General features: G+C 39.0%; 4 protein-coding genes across 5 annotated transcripts; 3 read left to right on the forward strand and 1 right to left on the reverse strand.

Annotated features, from left to right (window-relative positions):
• Positions 1-73: 73 nt before the first annotated feature.
• LOC306824430 (uncharacterized protein) lies at positions 74-3,213 on the reverse strand. Its single transcript, XM_079344575.1, has 5 exons — positions 3,001-3,213; positions 1,167-1,286; positions 933-989; positions 724-831; positions 74-614 (listed from the first exon to the last, which is right to left on the reverse strand). The coding sequence occupies exons 1-5, from the start codon at positions 3,166-3,168 to the stop codon at positions 516-518; spliced, it is 552 nt and encodes a 183-aa protein (XP_079200701.1). The 5' UTR covers positions 3,169-3,213; the 3' UTR covers positions 74-515.
• Positions 3,214-4,037: 824 nt separating this feature from the next.
• LOC306823981 (uncharacterized protein) lies at positions 4,038-9,819 on the forward strand. Of its 2 annotated transcripts, none has more exons than XM_079343941.1 (7): positions 4,038-4,447; positions 4,520-4,685; positions 4,778-4,885; positions 5,193-5,249; positions 8,463-8,564; positions 8,658-8,786; positions 8,879-9,819. In XM_079343941.1, exons 2-7 carry the CDS (start codon positions 4,524-4,526, stop codon positions 8,906-8,908), a joined length of 588 nt encoding a protein of 195 aa, XP_079200067.1. In that variant the 5' UTR covers positions 4,038-4,447; positions 4,520-4,523; the 3' UTR covers positions 8,909-9,819. The 2 variants fall into 2 exon arrangements, with proteins under 2 accessions (XP_079200067.1, XP_079200066.1); XM_079343940.1 differs by having other exon boundaries at positions 4,038-4,427; positions 8,879-9,818.
• A 783-nt stretch (positions 9,820-10,602) lies between these two features.
• ptdss1a (phosphatidylserine synthase 1a) lies at positions 10,603-17,855 on the forward strand. Its single transcript, XM_079344633.1, has 13 exons — positions 10,603-11,052; positions 11,513-11,604; positions 11,929-11,973; positions 12,071-12,195; positions 12,287-12,445; positions 12,656-12,807; positions 13,451-13,592; positions 14,601-14,713; positions 14,822-14,887; positions 15,078-15,177; positions 15,428-15,496; positions 16,154-16,220; positions 16,326-17,855. The coding sequence occupies exons 1-13, from the start codon at positions 10,871-10,873 to the stop codon at positions 16,412-16,414; spliced, it is 1,401 nt and encodes a 466-aa protein (XP_079200759.1). The 5' UTR covers positions 10,603-10,870; the 3' UTR covers positions 16,415-17,855.
• Positions 17,856-18,036: 181 nt separating this feature from the next.
• LOC306824461 (E3 ubiquitin-protein ligase NHLRC1-like) lies at positions 18,037-20,130 on the forward strand. Its single transcript, XM_079344634.1, has 2 exons — positions 18,037-18,094; positions 18,574-20,130. Exon 2 carries the CDS (start codon positions 18,652-18,654, stop codon positions 19,858-19,860), a length of 1,209 nt encoding a protein of 402 aa, XP_079200760.1. The 5' UTR covers positions 18,037-18,094; positions 18,574-18,651; the 3' UTR covers positions 19,861-20,130.

A 20,130-nucleotide genomic window follows, 5' to 3' on the forward strand; every position in this document is an offset into this window, starting at 1 on the left:
AAAACAAGCTTTAAGTGTAACTTCCTGCATGAGAAACCAGCTGAAACTGTCAAAGAAGCTGTGAAGAAGTTGCAGATATTTCCACTGATAGCCAGGCTCAAGTGTCAAACCACACATACACACACGGACCCCTGCCTCTTGAAACAGTGAGCAGCATTACGAGACCAACTGCTCATGGTAAGGAGCATGTAGAAGTGGTTTTTCTTTCACATGCGAGAAGCTGACATGCGTTTACCACAAGCCCTGTGTTCTCATTCTGAGTCAAACATCAGACCAAGACCACAGCACAGGGTGTGCAACGCGGGTTTCAACTTTAAGATCAAGTATGGAAAGGAAAGCCACGCTCAATGTACAAAACAGTTTACAAACAGTTTACTCAATATAGTTACTTTATTTCAAGGACTGACATACAGCCCCCTTGGGTCCCTACTGTATGTCCCTCAATAGAGGAGAAAAACTTTTCTTCCAAGTATTAAATTCTCAGGTCTATTCCTTATCATTTCAATATTGTTGAATTATTGTGATTTGGAACGTTTCTCTTTGAAGAACCAGAAGCAGAGGACAGCAGAGAGGAAAACCTCAAGCCCGAGCACACATAGCTCCAACACCTCCATCTGTCAAAAAAGATAAAAACCATCAAAGTTGGGCATTGGTAAATGACTAAAAGGATTTTTCTGTGTGCTAAATAAACACTTGAAAATCCTTGGTTATCTTCAGTCTTACCCTGAGGTGCTGATCATTGTTTAAATCCCACTGAACCAGGTCAGCAGTAATCAGACAAGCTGCGATGGCAGCTACGATAATGCAGCCACAGTTCACCATGAGGGATGCCTGGAACATGAATGTTCATGAACATTTAATTAATTCAGGTAATAATCTCCTTCAGCATCTGTATTATGTTGTATGTTGGGACTGCATTGAGTTGTACTAACCTGTAGTAGTTCTGGATATTTGAACAACAGATTGGTAATGAGTCCAGCAACGAGGAACTGTTGGAGGAAAAGAATTCAGCTTAGAGATGAATGAAGGCATAAAGCAAGCCTTCACACACCAAGGACAAGTGATCTTTATTCTGATATGTGTTTGAACTCATGTTTGTATTTTTAAGAGCTTGGTCTGCCCAACTATGGGTTTGACTTTTTGAGTTCAAGTGATTTAAGACTTACGAGGGTTCCAGTGAGATGGGAAACTCTGAACAAGGTGAAAAGTGACTGAGCCATTGTTTGCGTTGTAGCAAAAATAAATCCCACTCCAACACTGATGAGACCGCTCACCATCTGCAGAGACTGACGGACAGACACACACACACACACACACACACACACACACACACACACACACACACACACACGCGCATGTCAAAGTAAAAGAATATAAAGTAATTTATATATATTTGAACTTTTGATTCATCGGGTACAGCTTTCATTTCTAATTACTGTCTGAATTGGAAGAAAATAAGATTAATTCATATACGTGTCAATGATTATATTATACAATCAAATAAACAATAGAAAGGGTGCACCTCCTGCATGGACCTCCTGAACTCCTGAATACAGCGCAAACTGTCTGGAATGTGCCAAACAGAATGAACATTATCTCTTGCACGCTAACAACACTCAGGCTGTAAAGACATACAAGGGAAACAAACATGGCTGGTTCATATTTTGGAAATGATCAAGAAGTAAAATGGAGATGACTTCCATTTACTTAATGCTCATCTGCCATCACTTCATTTTTGCACCTTTACTGTTTGGACACTTTCATGACAATCACTTTAATCTGCATTTTTAATTTGGACCTCTATCTATCTATCTATCCATCTATCCATCTATCCATCTATCCATCTATCCATCTGTGGTGATTAATTGCTCCTCTATAACTTTAAGAGTTTAGAATGTAAAACTAAAAGAAAATCATAATATCATTATGGGGTCTCATAAATGCTGCTTCCTGTTTGTATGTGCAGCCAGCACAAAGTTCAGATACATTTCTTTGGAATAAAATTAAATGACATTTTATTATTTTATCTCTTTGGATATGGAAATGTCTGGTTTACTACAGCTTTGTGTAGCCTTACACATACTACCATCAACAACAATAACAATATTAATTATGTTCAAAAATATCGTTACAAATGTATTGGAATCGGATCGGAACAGCATCTCTATTTAAAAATCAGCATGTTCAACACCAAAGCTACGGATTGATTTTTTATTTTATTAAAAAAACAAAAAGAAAAAAGGGAATCTTGTTCAAAAAAAAATTTTCTTCCAAATCAGAACAATGAAACAAAGCCTGTTTAAATAAGACCCTGATTATGTTATCACCCTTCAATATGTTGTAAACATATTTACAAAATGGCACAAAGCTTCAGCTTGATGAAGTAAAATACCACAAACTCCTCTAACCACGCGTTTCCTGTTGCTGCTCGATAGGTACACATTATTTTGGACATCTGTCTTTGCTGCACTAAATGCATCTGTTTGTGACATTTGGCCGAGGCAGATATTTTCAGACTTCTCCTTTGATTGAAGCTGTTTGGTTTTGTTTTTGTATAAGAACATTTAAAAAAAAAAAAGAGTTCAAGTCATAAGGCATGATTTAAAAAATACATGTATGAATTTCAGACTTTGAAAATTGCATTATGCAATCATTTCCACACACTGATTTTCAAGCTTAAAAAACTGAAGTGGAATAAGATTCACAGCCATAGTTTATAAATGTTTATATTTGTACGCGACAGCAGCATGTATTTATATTTTAATCATAATAACTCTGTTTTAGTACTTTTTTCTGAGATTATAATTTAAAAAATGATGATACTTTGGGTCATAAAATGTAATTGATTTAATATCATGATTTTATTTGAATTAAAAGGAGTACAAGAACAAGCACATAAAGGGGAATCTTTGCTGTGTCACAATCTCACCAAAAGTTTAAATATTTGAGGATGACCTTTCCTAATTGTCTGCTTAAGTACAGATTATCTTGTATATTTACCCCAATCACAGCCGGTTGTTTCTGCAGCAGGTCATGAAGCGGCCCTTGGACCTCTGGCTCTGCATGTGTAGCCTGATAATATCGTACTGTTGGCAGTGCTCTCCTCCCAGCTCTGAGCGGCTCATCTTCTGCTCCTTGGATTTCCATGTCAAAGTCTGCACATGCCATGGTGCTCTTCTAACCTGGAAGGATACAGGTTTTAAACAGGGAATGCTCTTTTCCTTTGTGTTACCTTGAGACAAAATCTACAGTTTTTTTATTTACAGAGTAGGGGAGGGAGAACATATGTTATATAATATGATAACAGCCCTGTGATACAAGGTGGGATTTAACACTTTGAGTTGCTGCTGACAGTCTGAGGTGATTATTCCCCTTTATTATTTGGGGCTGCAGATGGATTACAGTACACAGAAGATTTCAGAAGATACTTTGTGATAACATGTGATCTTATCCATCATTAGCACGAGTGAAACTATGATAATGTCAATAGCACTAAATAAACAATCAAACTGCTGAACTTTATCATCAACATTCATTCTTAATTATGTTATCATCTGCAGGTAAACATATTCACTGTGAAGTACAAAATCTGCATTTTAGGGTCAAGAATTGTCATCATTTTCAGGACTAATTGATCTACAGGTAAGATTTTGCAGTGGAAAAACACATCAATTGTATTTACCTCCATATAATAAAGACAAACATATTTATTTTGTTCTCATTTATCAACTTTTGTAGCCACTTAAATAAGTACAAGATAATGTAGCAATCAACACTAAAAACATTGACAACAAAAAATACTTCAATAAGCTTCATTCTTAAATCCTACTGTCAATATTTTAGTTTTTCTTGCATGAAATGTTAACACAAAAACTTAAGTTGCTATAGATACAAAAGCCCAAGGCAGACACTGACATGCTCACAAATGTATATTCTGTATAGCAAGTACGCACATTTAACAGTTTGTTCTCAGAGGTAACCCTTTCATGAAGATGTTTAATTGGGATTCTTACCAGGTTGGGCATGAAGAGCAAATTCAAACCTTTTGTCTCAAACACGCGCCTCACTCTTTAGACATAGATGTCACTTCCCTGTAAATTCTTTGAAGAGGAGGTCACCTCACACCTTAACTTCCTCCGTCTACAATCAGCCCTCAAATGGGTTATAGAAGACTTTCTAAAGAATTTCTAAAAATTGCTTATTCAGCAAAAGCCTTTCTCTCGACACGTGCAAGTTTTGATACATTTACACAAGTTTTATACGTTTTCTTACAAGAGAGAGAGAGAGAGATTGAGAGAGAGAGAGAGAGAGATTGAGAGAGAGAGAGAGAGAGAGAGAGAGAGAGAGAGAGTAAGTGACAAAGACAATTGGGGTCATTTCCTTGTCAAACTCTTTAGACGAAGCGAGAATTTCAGGTCTGAATCAAGGTAAAAGAATTTAAAAAAAGGTATGCAGCTGTTATTGGAAAACTCAGCAATAGACATTGATGCAATCTGACACACATTAATCTTTTTCACAGGAGAATGAAGAAGACTTTTGTGTGTGATGAAACAATGGTCATCACCATCCCCATCGGGAGTCTGAAGGACAGCGGCAGCGGTCAGTTGATGCCTGAGAAGTTTCACTGTGTGTACAAAGATTCTTACAAGGTGTTTGCCACAAATGGAAAACCTAAACCTCTTGGAGTAAGTTGCATAGTTTCAACAAAGCTTTCTAAATAACGTGCAACTGTAATGCAGCTTATTCTTTCTTTATAATGTCTCTCTTTTTCTCTCAGGCAGCCCAAGTCCTCGCTGGAGTGTTTATTCTCACTCTGGGTCTGATTTTCACTCAGGAACCCCCCAGCATGTCCATGACCAGGATCTACACTCTGCCCAGTGTTGTGGTAAAGACAAATGCAAAATAATAAAGAATTCACAGCTATACGTGACAATTTTTATCAATAAGTAAGAAATCTAAATATCTAAGAAAAATAACCAACCTCTTTCATTTCCTTTAAAAAAGGAGCACTTTATCTGCAGTTCACTTCTAAAGTTCTTCTTCCTGTTACTCTGACAACAGCACTTTCTTAAAATAGAGGGTCAAACAGTATATTTTTTGTTTGTTATCCTATCTATCATTTCTTTTTTGCTTAGTAATGCTGATTTTGTATCCCTGTGTCTAATGATGTTCATGTGTTGTCAATATCTCAGTATGTGGTCTCAGGGATGCTGTCCTATGCTGCTGGACGATCTCCAAACTTGCATGTGGTAAGAATATTATTAGTGTTATTATTATTATTATTATTGTTATTATTATTATTATTATTATTACTTTGTTGTTGTTGTTTTGTCTCTCAAATGGGGTAGGGTGGGTAAAAAAAGAGAGAAACTGAATCCTTGTTTTGATAAACATTTTGCCAAAAAGTTAAAAAAAAAAAAAAGAAAAAAAGAAAAGAGAGAGTGTCTCTCGAGATAACACTTGTTATAAACTCTCGCTATACAAATAAAGTTTGATTGATGTTTCTGAACACACTTTTGATCATAACTTACTTTATTTGACCTCATCTTTATTATCAGACTGAACTTCGTTAAGTTAGCATTTTATAAACCTTAAATCAAATCTCTGCCTATGAAAGTATTTGGGTCTTTCTATAAAGGATTTTTCACATATAACTGAAGATGAATATGTCTCACAATGAACACAACTCACAAAAAATAAGTGAATGATTTCCCTGGAGAACAAAAACAGATTTGTTTATTTGTGCACCTGGCGACGAAGCAAACAGGGGTGGGGAATTGAAATGCTTTTCTGTAATGATTTAAAATTGAATCTGATTCTGGTTTGTAGTTTGTTAAGTAGTGTTTTAAGATTTAGGATTTTTATTGATTGTTTTTTTTTTTTTAAATGCTTTGTATTTAATGGTTTTAAAAAATACAAACAAAGTTTGTCAGCATAAAAGTAAAAAAAATATGAATAAGGTATTTCTAAAAACATTAGTACATTTTCCACACAGACATGGGTATCTTTTTCTGGTAACTCAAAAACAAACAAACAGCGTAAAACAGAGCGTATGCATACTGAAGTTCATCGGGGAAGTCCTAGTTTTTATTTTACATCAGTTTTTGTTGTCCAACATGACTCACAGAGGTCACACTCATCCCTTTCCTGTGTGTTATTTTTTCCATGTTGTACATTTGGTTCATTGTTTCTTCCTCTTTAATATTTTTTTGTGGAGTTGGCTTTAGTCTGTTTTTAGTTATCTGTTGTAGTAATTCTTTAGATTCTATTCAGGTATTTGTCTGAAGTGGGGACAATGCCATATCTTCTTCAGGCTGAACCTGATGACGGTCACAAGCCATGTCGCTCTAATCAAGTAAACAAAACTGATCTTTCCTACAAGTGTTGCTGAAGCATGTTGACCTCTTTAAGCCTTTCACTCTGCACCTAACGTGTTGGTGAAGTTGTGCCATAAACCTTGATCTGACAGATTACATTTAAGCACAGGACATGAGTTTAATATGCGCGTGTGGTTGGCTGTGTTTTCTCCACAGTATGAAAACAGCTCAATGTGACATTGTGGGTTTGATTGGAAGAGTGGCGTTTTAAAGAATCATATTTGAAAGGAAGGAGCTGAGAGTTTTCAAGTTGTCGCTACCAATATGTCCACATTCTTGTTTAATATGTTGATATGTATATACCGTAAATTCCGTACTATTGAGCGCACCTGGATATAAGCCGCACCGGCTAAAAATAAGTAAATAAATGTATTTGTACATATATAAGCCGCACTTGATTATAAGCCGCAGGTGTCCACGCTATAACAAGAGCTATTTACACAGACGTAGGCTACCGGTAACATCCGCAAATAATGTAGCGTTCGTACGGACGTTAAAGGACGACGAGAGCGTTCAAATAATAACTTTTAATAACCCGATCACTGTCGGCCGTGACCACGCCGTTTACAGCAGAGAGCAACACATCACTTGCCGTAACAATCCAACTCTCTCCCCCAGCGTTCTCTCATACAGCCACTCAACACGTTCTCGCTGTTGCATTCACTGACTCTCCACACAATCGGAATTATGAACACATTATCAACTACTGACTTTACAACATGAACCGTTACAATACGAAGCCTAGCCGACGGTGTCTGTAACACGGCTGATGAAAAAGATGACCGTAATATATTTCACAAGAAAAAGTCCATCCATTCACTGCCTCAGAATGACTTCATTACTCACTTCCTCAGTCTCTGTTGTCGCTGTCAGTGTCATCTTAACGTGCAGCAGCTCTGTTAGCTTCTTTGACAGCCAGGTCGATCGCCTTTAACTTGAAAGCTGCATCATATGTATTTCTCCGTGTGTTTTCCATCATGAGGGTGCGTGCATGAAGCGCAAAATGACTGATATTAAGATCCGACGTGACGAGGTCAAATGTTTTTGCGGCAGAAGCTCATTGTCCCCCATAAAAAATCCATGCATTAGCCGCACCGGAGTAGAAGCCGCAGTGCTCGAAGTGTGAGAAAAAAGTAGCGGCTTGTATTTCTCCGTGTGTTTTCCATCATGAGGGTGCGTGCATGAAGCGCAAAATGACTGATATTAAGATCCGACGTGACGAGGTCAAATGTTTTTGCGGCAGAAGCTCATTGTCCCCCATAAAAAATCCATGCATTAGCCGCACCGGAGTAGAAGCCGCAGTGCTCGAAGTGTGAGAAAAAAGTAGCGGTTTATAGTCCGGAATTTACGGTAATTCATTTTCTCAATTACGAAATGCTTTATGTTTCATCCCCTAACACTCCCCACTACAAGAGTTACTATATGTGTTGGCTTTATATTTAACTAAGCAGTGAATATCACCTAAAGTGTTGTTCTTTCCCGTTAGATTAGTCACTTGTTTGAGTTTATAACTTTTTAATTTTTTCCATTTTGTATCATAATAGTTCATCGAGCTGAGGATTACATATCCGACGCTACGTAGTAGTTTGATAGGTGTGTTAATGCTCTTCCAGATATATGTTTTTGTGTTTGAGTTTGAAACGATTTGTTTCCCTCCTTAAAAAAAAATGCATTCAATAGTTTGTTTCATTTATCAAAGTTTCTGTGAGGGATACATGTTGGCCAGTTTGCAAATATAAACTGGCATATTGGCAAAATATTCCTGTTAATTATTTCAGTTCTGAATAGTATTGTGAATTCTGAATACTTCCTGTTATTTTGGTATTATTTAAGTCCTGTTTGAGATTATTCTCCAATGTTCCAATTTAAATTCTGTTTACTGAGGACTTTGGAGATGATCAACCCGATGTATTTTATTTTGTATTGCTCCCATTTAAATGTTTATCTAGTTAAATATTCGGTGAGCTAGTTATTGGACATTTACCACTGTCGATTCTGGGTTGAAGGAAACAGTTGAAGCATGAATTGTTTGTGTTTTCCTGACAATGTTGATGATGCCTGCATCATGTCTGAACTTTCCACCAGACAAAACTGTCATTCTCTATGAACATCATCTGTCTCTTCTGGTCCATTGTTGCAATCACGATCTGTGCATTGTGGCTACATATCCCGGGAAACAGCAAACAGGTAAAAAATCATTTATACTTAATACGGAATCCTTTTAGCTCACTGCAATACAAGGCAAATGTGTATTAATTCCTCTGTTTTTATCTGTTTAAGGTTTCATCTCAGCTCTTCACAGGAATCCAGTGCCTGATCATGACTCTTCTGGTTGTTGAAAAGTTCATCGCCCTGTTCTTGATCTACTGGTTGAGTAAAGCTGTGTGCAGACAACATTTCAACACATTGGTAGGTTTTCTCTTTTAACATACATGAAGTACAAATTCTGTTACATGAATGTGATTATTTGGGACTGACTCATTATTTTTTTCTCCCTGTAGCCAATTGTACTGCTAAAACAGGGAGACTAAATCTGAATGCCAAAGGGAGCCTACCATATCCACAAAGCAGCTTACTTTTGAACCTCTCAAAACAGTGCATATGAACACTATCGTCACATGGCTATGGATGGATGTCCTGATGATCTACTTTCAAACAACTCATGGTATCAAGAGCGAACGGCAACCAATTCATGTCCATATATCCCAAAACAAAGAATCAAACCACTGTTGTTTTTTAATGCAACAGCAAATTACTTGTAAAATAGATACAAACCACCTTTTATATTTGTTTGAAAATACATCAAGGCTGCTTATATTAAATGATAATTTTTATGCTTTGTCATATATACTATTCCAAAAAATACATTTTTATATTTTGATTTTGCTTAATGTATTTAATCACTGTCAAATTTTTGAAGAATAAATGGGATTTTTTTGTTTTAAAAAGCTTTTTCTGCTTCTTCCATGTACATTTAACAAAGCCCTCTGATTTGTATAATAATAAACGTATAGGCGATTTAAATGAACTGTGTATGCAAATATAGAAAAACATAAAATCTAAAATTGGGATGTGTTTAGAAATAGTAGAAATCCTTAATTGAGCTTCAATTACAATTTAAAAGGTGCAATGGATGTATTCGATAGTCCATGAGACTTAGAGGAAATAGTGTGATCATGTAACAGTGGACTCAACAAGTAACGATTCACATTTGATTACAACCCCAAAAAATGACACACAAATGTTACATAATTTGTTTTTTACATATTTGCAACTGTGAAAACAATAAAGACGTAAAGTCAGATATTTTGTAGTGCAAATCATTTTTTTCAAACTTCTTTATAATAATTGGTGTACAGTGTCCTTGTGTGTCGTGAAAGTGCTTAAAATGTATTATGATTTTTTGTAAGTTCAGTTTCCTCCTCGTCCTTCACAGTATTCTCTTGACAATCTTCTGAATTTAACTAAATTAGGTAGACTCAGTGAAGAATAACTTTTAAACTCTGTTCATCATGGGAGTTTATCTCTAAGAAATGTTGTGCACTTAGGGTTGACATTACATTTCGTGCTAAAAAATGGATAGAGACTAGAGACCCCTGCTGGCCCGAGCTAAGGGTGATGTCACTGATATGTGAAGCCACAAGAAGCCACTGGGGGGGGACAAGCACGCACACAGCAAAGTTTGTCAGTTTAACTTTCAGGCAAGGATGAAGTTAAGGAAACACCTTCTTTTGACATTCAAATAACTTTAGGCCACTTTACTCTAGCAAGTCCACTAAACATGTAGTGTTTTTGTATATGAAATTCAGGTTTAAAGTTTAAGGTCTTCAATAACGGGTGGATTTAAAGTCAGCTTCGGTTTGTTTAGCATGGAGCACGAAGGTCACACTCAAAACATGATGCACATTTTTTTTTTATTAATTGAAAATTTAAACATTTACAAAATTTTAATACAAACTCTTGAAAGGATGAACAAACAGCAAACTATACAGAACAAGTCAAACTAAAACAATGAATCAAGACTATGGGGGGATTATATATAAATAAATTAAAAGACTGGAGCAATAACAACAACAACAAAAAACCCACCAACAACAAGGGCCAGTAATCAAAATAAGAATTTGGATAAATCAGCACTAATCTTTCAAGCAATCCAGCTAGATTTCTTTTTTGTTCTTCTCAGAGAGGTAAAACATGATGCACATTAGGGCACGTGAAGTCTTCCGCGTGGGGACACTCCCTGCAGACATGAACACCAATCACAATCAAAAGTGAACATTGTTCCTCTCATAACTATCTTCTCCTCCTCTCTCTTTTTTTTTAACCCTCTGTGGCTGTTTCTGCTCGGCTGTCAACTCTGTCTTGCACGCTCGTAATGTGACCTTTTATTGTTGTTCCCCTATTTGTTGTTGCACTTTGTGGTGGTCGTGTTTGCAGCTGCTGCCTGGATCACTTTCTCATGTGAGGAGGAGCTGCTGCTGCTGCGTCCATCTATGGCGTCCGTGTACAGCGGATCTCATACCTTAAGCAAGGATGATGTGAATTACAGGATGCATTTCCGAATGATAAACGAGCAGCAGGTTGAAGATATCACCATTGAGTTTTTCTACAGGCCTCACACGATCACGCTGCTGACATGCACGGTGCTCAGTCTCATGTATTTCGCCTTCACAAGGTAAGTGGCTCTCGGCTAACGTTAGCATAGTTAGCGCCAGTGATGCTCTGACAGAGCCAGGTTCACACAGGCAGCTTAGCTAGCTCTTAGCTACTCCTTCACGGGGTTTTATTTACTACATAATGAACTTCACAACAAAAAAAGAAAGCACCAGAGTAACTTTCTCAGTGATGAAAATTTGTTAATGCCGCTGGAGTAACCTAGATCATTAAAGGAAATGTGCTATACAACAGCAGTCACTGTTTTCTGTGTTGACATTGGCTACAACAATAACTAGCAAAGGGAACGAGTCATAAGGTTATATGCAAAGTGATTAACTGGATTAGAAATCATTATTTGCCCTGCTAAAGTAAATGTTAATGTCCTTTTATAGTTGCTGTTTGAAAGCTGAAGATATGATACAGCAACTACAGACTGCTGATGAAATGATTGAATTAATGTCTGTTTATTCTGCCTGCAGAGATGATGGGAATCCTGACAGTAACCTCTGGGTGGGGCTTATCCTGGTCATCTCCTTCTTCCTTGTCATCAGTGTTTTGGCATTTCCAAATGGTTTGTACAAAAATGACACTACACTGAATATGACAGATTACCGTCAATATTTTGTATTGTAAATTTGAGAACCATGGGTGAATAGCCTTGTTTAACCCACAGTAGTGTAAGAAACCAGAGTTGTAAGCCATTTCTCACCACATGGATTTTAATCTCCTTTTAAAGCCATAAATCACAGAGAAGTGGGTGCAAAAAAGAAAAGGCTTCAGAGTTATGTGAAAAGATATCATAAGGAAATGTTTGTGCATCATGAAAAGTCTACGTCCACTTCATTAGGTTTTAGATTGGATCTCTGATGTAGTGTCTGCATGTCCCTCACTGTAGGTCCATTCACCAGACCACATCCAGCAATATGGCGAATTGTTTTTGGTAAGTATTGTTCAAAGTCATAGACGGCAATAAATGGTCAAATCATTATTTGGGCTTTAATTTCCACTTGCTAATGTCCTGTTCCTCTGCTGTTCAGGTCTGAGCGTCCTCTACTTCCTCTTCCTGGTTCTCGTTATCTTCCTCAACTGGCAGCAGGTGAAACAGCTGATGTACTGGTTGGATCCAAACCTGCGTTATGCCAAGAGAGAGGCAGACGTAATGGTGAGTGATTATGGCATACACAAAAGATGTACCATTAGCATGCACCAGATGCTTTTCTAAGTAAGGGCTATGTGCGCTGCTCTCTCTGCAGGAGTACGCTGTGAACTGCCATGTCATCACCTGGGAGAGAATCCTGAGCCATTTTGACATTTTTGCATTCAGCCATTTCTGGGGCTGGGGCATGAAAGCCCTGCTCATTCGAAGCTACGGCCTCTGCTGGACCATCAGTATTACTTGGGAGCTAACTGAGGTAAGGAGGAATGCATGATGAGGATAATTAGCACCCTGCCAGCATCTGCCTCTCCTACTGTCTCTTTTGCTGTATAACAGAGATATTTAAGTTCATCTAACCAGGTCATGTAATTGGTGAATTCAGTGGAAATCTACGAGTTTGGCCGTTTCTCTTCAACATTTACTGCATAGACTCTCTCTCTCGTCTCTCAATCTTCTGGTCTTGTAGCTATTCTTCATGCATCTGCTGCCTAACTTTGCGGAGTGCTGGTGGGATCAGGTGATTCTGGACATTCTGCTTTGCAACGGAGGCGGCATCTGGCTCGGCATGACCGTCTGCCGCTTTTTGGAGATGAGGACCTACCACTGGGCCAGTATTAAGTATGATCTGGAAATGAACTACATCTGTGCTGCTGAACGATGATACTGTTTTATGCAGACTCTTTGTGTGGGCGGTCAATACGGAGAACACATTTTAAGGTTTGGGAATGGGAGGTGGGCTTGATATTGTAAGCTAGCTGCGTGCACTTTATGGACCCCTGAGTAGACGAAGGTTGATATCACAAGCTGAAGATGTGTCTCGAGTTCTTCAACTTTTTGAGGCCTTTATGCTTTTTAAAAAAAAATTTAAAAATGAAATATGATATATTCTGAGCCAAGTTAAAGGTATTTTGATTCTACTTATCTTTTTATCAAAATAAATACCTTGATGAACTTGCATGAACGGTAACATTTATAATATTTTTACAATGAACTAAAGTCAGAATGAGTAAGGGCAATGTTTAGAGTTGTTGGCATTTCTACAGTCAGCAGTTTTCTTTGCTTCTACTTCCTGTTATAGACTTTTTACACACCATCTTCAATGACTGTTTTGAAATCTGAGCTCAACAGTTCATCAAGGAAGAGTGGGCTTGAATGATTAATGGGATGGCCTTAGTTTCATCTGGCTTATTCTTCTGAACAACACTTATTGTAAATCTATCTGCAAGTCATTGAAATCCCTCTTCTGTTTTCCCCGGTGCAGGGACATCCACACCACCACAGGGAAGATCAAACGAGCCGTGTTACAGTTCACCCCTGCGAGCTGGACTTACGTACGCTGGCTGGACCCAAAGTCCTCCCTGCAGCGCGTGACGGGTGTCTATCTGTTCATGATCATTTGGCAGGTGGGTCAGCAAGAAAATCCTCCCCATCAGCTCCTGGTTATTAAGCACAGACGAGCCAGAGATCATCCTGTGTTGTCTTGGTGCTAAGTCCCGGCTAATCTAATCACCTCCTCTGTTGTTGAAATCTAAAACCTGCCTTCACGTGGATCCATATAATGCAATAAGAGTATATAAGAGTGTCCTGCTGTGTACACATTAGCAGCTTATCCCATAAGAGTCTGAGACTGGCTGGATTAGTGAGGTGCATTTTATTGCCATACACTCTGGATCTGCATAAGCTCCCTTGCTCTGCAGTGAAGAGTCAGCGAGAGATGCCAGATTTTTAGCGACGAGCTGCTTTAGCGTTAAAGAGCCTGCTCATTATGCAGCCACGAAACGCCACACTCCTGTTCTCTTCCTCACTCTTGAAGCTCCCGGCTCTCTTGAGGCTTCAAATAGTAATTACCAGTCTTTGACAATTACTTGAAGAGATAGGGAGAGTTTAGCTCCGCTTAATGGGGTGACACTTTTGCAATTCCTCAATGGATTGAACCACACAGGCTGCAGGCCAAATGAGGGAATAACTGGGCTGCAGGCCTTCTTCTCATTACGTGCCAGGTTCTATTGGAGGGGCTTAAACAAAGTGTCCCCCAGAATGAACTGCAATTATTGTTGCCAATTTGTTAAATCAACTGTAACTTGCATTGTAAAACAATCTGTCTTTGTTGGTGTCCTGATTTCAACCGAACGGGGTCTTTAGTAAGAGGGACATGTTTGTAAAACAACCCACACACTGTACATGTGCATAATTATAGTATTTAAAAAAAGAAATAAAAAAATCAAGACTTTTGCTGAGAAATTGCCTCAATAGGTTCAGCTTTAAGTATAAAGGGCTCAAAGACGCTGGCTTTGATGAAGAAGCTGGCTAACTGCTTGTATAGGGGACAAACAACATAAATCCTTCAGGGTGCTGCATACAGCAGCTATTCACATTCATGATGTTATTCTCTTCTTTCTGTTTGTCCGTAGCTTACAGAGCTGAACACATTTTTCCTCAAGCACATTTTTGTCTTCCCTGCGAGCCACGCGCTGAGTTGGTGTCGAATCCTGTTCATTGGTATCATCACGGCGCCAACAGTGAGGTAAAAATCCATATCCCAGTCTTTGACTTACAGCTGCATAAAAAACGACTAACTGACTCGACCTGCAGGTGATCACTTACATTGTTTGTTTTTGTCTCTTTGCTTCAGGCAGTATTATGCGTACTTAACGGACACACAGTGCAAGAGAGTCGGGACACAGTGCTGGGTGTTTGGGTAAGTGTAGCCCTGGCTAATGTTTTACAGTCGTACTCCACCCTGTATGTTAAAAAGCTGCAATAAATGTAAATGTAAACATGTTGAGCTCACAGAGAAGATAAAGGTCCCATATTGGCATGTCATCTGTGAGCTTACTGCAGGCCAGAGGGTCAGTTTTTACACGTCGTGTTTCTCTCCTCATTCACAGGGCTGTAGCTTTTCTGGAGGCCCTGGCGTGCATTAAGTTTGGACAAGACTTGTTCTCCAAAACCCAGATCCTCTATGTGTTCCTGTGGCTGCTGTGTTTGGTAAGATTAAGCCTCATGCTACTGTTGCACTTGCTGTTTGAAAGTGGATTTTTATGACCTTGAATAATAGGCTCATTGTGCTTTACTGTACATGAAGTCATGTGTCTTAACGCTTCTCTAACATGCCCTTGTTTTTCCACACATACCGCTGTTTCTTCAATAAGTAAACATCAATAACTGCTGAAAGTTCTACATTATGGCTTTTACATGAGTCATTAAACAGTCTCTATAATGTCTGATCTGTTTTTAGGCCTTCATTACATTCCTGTGCCTGTATGGAATGGTGTGGTTTGCTGAAAATTATGGCCCAAGAGGAAAGGTATGTTCATTAGTTGAAATGAGGCACTAATGTTGGGCTCTGTAAAAACCGACATTAAGCTTGAGGAGTGTTTGGAAACTCCATATTGTTTGAACTGGTTACTTTATGTTCATATTAAGTCGGTGATGGATTACACAAGGCAGCATTCCACAATAAGCACATGACACATCTATGTAAAGTCGAAAGCAATCATTCAGGTTTAAGTACTCACATTTCCACAACTGGTAATATGCAGCAACAATATTTGATTTATTCAGTGTAAAAGGATTAAAAGGACTCTTCACCATCCTTTTGATGTTTTGTCTTGTAAAACCCATGTCCTATCAAATAAATAAAAATAATTTATAAAAAGTAATAGTGATTTTCTCAGGAACAGAAAAAAGGTCAAATAAGTCCAGTTTCGATGCAGAACATGAGAAACATTGGTGATTCTCTCAATAATAACATGACTTTCAGTATGCTAAATATTACATAATCATAGTCACAATTATGTTCTCATATCCTAATCTAACATAATCCCATCAGAGTCTGATCAACATTTTTATGTAGCATTAAAGGCTTCAACAGGTTGCAGTAACGTGACAGTTGGCTGCTATATGCTCCCTGTCCAGTAAATGGTATGTGTGTCATGTGTCTGAACCTCTTCTCCTTTCACAGAGCCTCTCAGAATGTGAAGATAGTAATTACTCAGAATTTGCTGACCACATGTCAGAGGAATTTAAAGGTACAGTGACTTTAGCTTCCACATCACACAGGCTCATACGTTCAACTGCAATCTCAGAAATGAACATCTTTTTCTAAACTCATGTTTGTGTGTTTGATGTGTAAGAAGAGACAGACGACGACAGCCCTACGACCAGATTTAGAGGGAACAGCTCGGGAAAGACTGGTTCCGTCAACGGCCTGGACAGCCAGTAGAAGTCAGAGCTAGTAGCTGGATGTCTTCTCCTGAACTCACTCCAAACAACCCGGTGTGAAGGATCGCATTTTCTAAAAAAGGGTCAAAGATTCAACCTCTTCCTAGTTTAAATGAAGCCTAGAAAAGCCCCCACATACAGTAGAAGGAGAGCAGACAAAAGGGGGTGCAGGTCCATGGAGTTTTATTAGGAGTTCACAGAGGTTTGATCTACAGAGGTGCACACTTCAATGTGTGCTGTAGTGGTAGAAAACTCCTAAACCACTGATCACAAGTGTCTGCGTGCGTGTGTGTGAGAAAAAGGTGGCAATCCAACCTTGCAGAATCTAGATGTGACTGCATGATCATTCTAGCTGATGAAGTATAATTTATAAACCTTTATCCTACGACACAATATATCATTGATGATTAATGTACATTTGACTGGTTTACACCAGCCGTTAAATCCAGTATGTTGTTTCAACACATTTCAATGTTTAAAAGCCATTATGTAGAATTTATCACATTAAATGAAGCGTCTGTTCATTGCACAGAAAGGCTTTTATATTAGCATCTGTCATTGATTGTCTATGAACATCATAGATGTTCACTGTTGCTTCGTGAGCTTGAATGTGGGCCGGATTTCAATGCAAGAAAGCTTTAGCTGGGATCATGGAGTGAAGTTTTTGTTTGTACTCGAACAAAGCGAAGCACACAGTTTAAGCACTTTTCAGAATGTTTTATTGCAAATACTGTACATTTTGTTATGTTTGACTATTCTGTGAATCATTGTGACCTTGACTGAACTTACTCTCTGTGGCTGCTATCATTTTTTTTGTTTGTTGAACTGATAACTGAGGGCATCTATTCAAATTCCTGCATGTGTTGTCAGGAACCTGTTTGTGTGCAGGTGGCTTTTTTTCCCCCCAGACAACCTTCTCGTTATTGCATTATGTTGCATTTGCATGGCTGTGTCAAATCCAATCGAGTGTTTTAGTAGGAAAATGTTTAACAAGTATATTACACCACACGCGAGGATGCCAGTATTGTCATTTTTGTATGTCTCTCACTGTCATTGTAACATTTTGATTAACCCCTTGTGCCTGTTTGCATGGTCTTTTTTTAATTATTATTCCAAACTTCTGTTGGTTTTTTTTTTTTTTTCAACTAAAGTTTGGGCTTTAGATGTTTGCTTTGAATGCCGTATTGAAGATTTATTTGCATTGCTCCGTCAGCATCCTCTCCGTACAGATATATACCCTGTAATCCTCGACAATCCAGACACTGACCTCTGTGGAATGGACCGGGCTTCAGTGCTACAGTTGATACTATAAATGGTATATTGTCTCTGGATGTAGATTTTATTTGCCAAAAGCATTTCTCTTGAAAATGACTTGTGCTCTTCTTTTTTCACTGTGAAATAATGAAACATTAAAATGTTTTGGATTTCCTCTAAAACTCATGAGTTGTTTTTTTTTTTAAGCCATTTCATTTTCTAATATAACAGCAGCGTTGATTTTACGCTCTCGTTTCATCAAAATGCAAAATATGTATCTGTATTGGCTAGTATGAGGCTGGAAAAGTAATACACAATAGGTAACCATAAATGACCTTGCTCAACCCCTAAAGAGCGGCATGCTGCAGTGGAGAAGTGCCGGATTGGCTGACTCGAGAGCTGCCCGGCTCGGATCAGATTTCACAAGGTTTGCACACCGTGAAACACAGACGGAAATAGCTACTTCGTGCTGACCTATAACAGCATGTTTTTGAAGATGCGGCTTGCGTTTCCTTTGAAAAGAAATGCCAAAGATAGTCTTCGATTTCTACACCTCAATGACACTAAACTGGCACTTAATATCTAGAACTTGACTGCAGATATGAGCCAACAGTGCGTGCGGAGGCACAAAAACCTTGTTGCACATGTCGGTCTGTGAAATGATTTGTTCTGGTACTATACACGCAAACTCGAAGAGAGCTTGCATTTTATTTCCAACTTGTATTTACATGAAAATCCAGAGGAGGGCAGCAGGGAGCCTCAGTGGTTTGCAAAATGACACGTGACCATTTGGGCCTACACTGCAGGACATGACTGTGTTGACAAAGATGGTGTACTCCTGCCTCCATGTTGCTCTTGTCTTTATCATTCTCTCCTCTAGACCTAAAGTATCTCTCTCTGTTTCAGTTTCTTGATTTTTCTGCTGCCTGCATCCGATGACTGAACGGTCTCAGCAAGTTTGAGGGACATCACAACATTTCAGCCATGGCCAACAGTCCTTGTCTGAGGGGACCTGATGGGATTCTGAGAGCGATCCAGATCAACTTATTGGAGTGCAAAGTGTGCTTCGAGAAGTTCAGCACTCAGCAGAGGGAGCGCAGACCACAGAATCTGTCCTGTGGCCATGTTCTCTGTTTGGAATGTATCACAACTCTTTCCCACCCTCTCCTGAGAAAGCTCGAGTGCCCGTTTTGTCGACAGCTGTGCAGCATTGACAGCACTTCTCACAGCCAGGTTCTTACAGATCTGCAGGAGCTCTTGTTGTCATGGAGTCTCACATCTTCAAAGGGAGGCCTTGGCTTGGCCACAGGTGTGACATCTACAGCTCTGAACCTCTGCACAGCTTTTGGTGGGTGGGGGGCTCTTTTCAACCCCACTGGGATCGCTGTGTTTGAGTCTTCAGGGACAATAGTGGTGGTTCATGATGGGGAGAAGAGGGTGGTGGTGTTCAGCCCACAGGGGAAGAAGCTGCACAGCTTTGGGCCAAAGGGACGAGCCCCTGGTGAGATCTGGTACCCAGTGGATGTGGCGGTGACTCCCTGTGGTTACGTTGTGGTGACTGATACAGGGGATCAAGCTGTAAAGGTTTTTACTTCCCGAGGGAATCATGTGTTGACATTCAAAGGGTCCTTCCAGATGCCCTGGGGAGTGGACACAGACAGCTTTGGGAACATTCTGATCTCAGACACCCTGGCTGGCACGCTGTCCCAGGTAAAAGTGGACTACACTCGTGGTCAAATTCTGAAGCATCAAGCAGTCGTTTTAGACCTCCAGTCTCCGAAGGCAGTGGCCTGCTGTCAGGTGTCTGGGAATGCTGCAGTGTTGGAGCATTTACCTGATGAGAAGTATCCTCAAAAGATTCACCAATACTCAAGAATAAGAGTGTTTTCAAGAGACTTCCACCTTCTTCATCAGACAGATACTTTCAGTCTGACCCTGCAGTCCACAGTGAGGATCAACATGTCAGGCCTAACCTTTGACAGGGATGGAGATGTAATTATGATTGACTCCAAACAGGGAATGATTTGGAGTTTGGGGAAGCTGCAGAAAGGCCAGGCCCTGACTCCTCTTGTAGGAGACCTCGTCCGACCAGCTGGGCTGGTGTTACTGAAGCACATGCTTGTCATTCTGGACAGTGGAGACCATACAGTGAAGATTTACTCTGCTAAATCTAATGCCTTGATTATCCCATAGATCATATATGATGGGCAAGGACATGAAATGTTGCTCATTATTACATAAAGTGATAACATGAATGTATGATGCTATATTTAGAAATTTAACGTTTTGCATTAAAAAAAAACAAGTTTGCATTTAATTGCTTTGTATAATGGTATATAATATATACAATATCAGTTCTGTCCTCATTGGTTTGAGTATTTTGAATAATGGTCATTTCAGTGTTTGTAGACAAAGTATAAGTGGTATCATCAAGTGAAATAAATGTTTGTCATGCTGTTATTG

The sequence above is a fragment of the Symphodus melops genome (assembly GCF_947650265.1).
Source record: "Symphodus melops genome assembly, chromosome: 5".
NCBI classification, from domain to species: domain Eukaryota; kingdom Metazoa; phylum Chordata; class Actinopteri; order Labriformes; family Labridae; genus Symphodus; species Symphodus melops.

Excerpts from the sequence above, each read along its gene's own strand:
- LOC306824430 (XM_079344575.1), bottom strand. The coding sequence starts at position 3,168 with ATGGCATGTGCAGACTTTGACATGGAAATCCAAGGAGCAGAAGATGAG. Across the intron at positions 990-1,166 it reads CCCATCTCACTGGAACCCTC|TTCCTCGTTGCTGGACTCAT; the intron begins GTAAGTCTTAAA and ends TTCCTCCAACAG. Across the intron at positions 615-723 it reads ACAATGATCAGCACCTCAGG|ATGGAGGTGTTGGAGCTATG; the intron begins GTAAGACTGAAG and ends CTTTTTTGACAG.
- LOC306823981 (XM_079343941.1), top strand. The coding sequence starts at position 4,524 with ATGAAGAAGACTTTTGTGTGTGATGAAACAATGGTCATCACCATCCCC. Across the intron at positions 5,250-8,462 it reads GATCTCCAAACTTGCATGTG|ACAAAACTGTCATTCTCTAT; the intron begins GTAAGAATATTA and ends ACTTTCCACCAG. Across the intron at positions 8,565-8,657 it reads TCCCGGGAAACAGCAAACAG|GTTTCATCTCAGCTCTTCAC; the intron begins GTAAAAAATCAT and ends TATCTGTTTAAG.
- ptdss1a (XM_079344633.1), top strand. The coding sequence starts at position 10,871 with ATGGCGTCCGTGTACAGCGGATCTCATACCTTAAGCAAGGATGATGTG. Across the intron at positions 11,974-12,070 it reads AATATGGCGAATTGTTTTTG|GTCTGAGCGTCCTCTACTTC; the intron begins GTAAGTATTGTT and ends TCTGCTGTTCAG. Across the intron at positions 12,196-12,286 it reads AGAGAGAGGCAGACGTAATG|GAGTACGCTGTGAACTGCCA; the intron begins GTGAGTGATTAT and ends CTCTCTCTGCAG.
- LOC306824461 (XM_079344634.1), top strand. The coding sequence starts at position 18,652 with ATGGCCAACAGTCCTTGTCTGAGGGGACCTGATGGGATTCTGAGAGCG.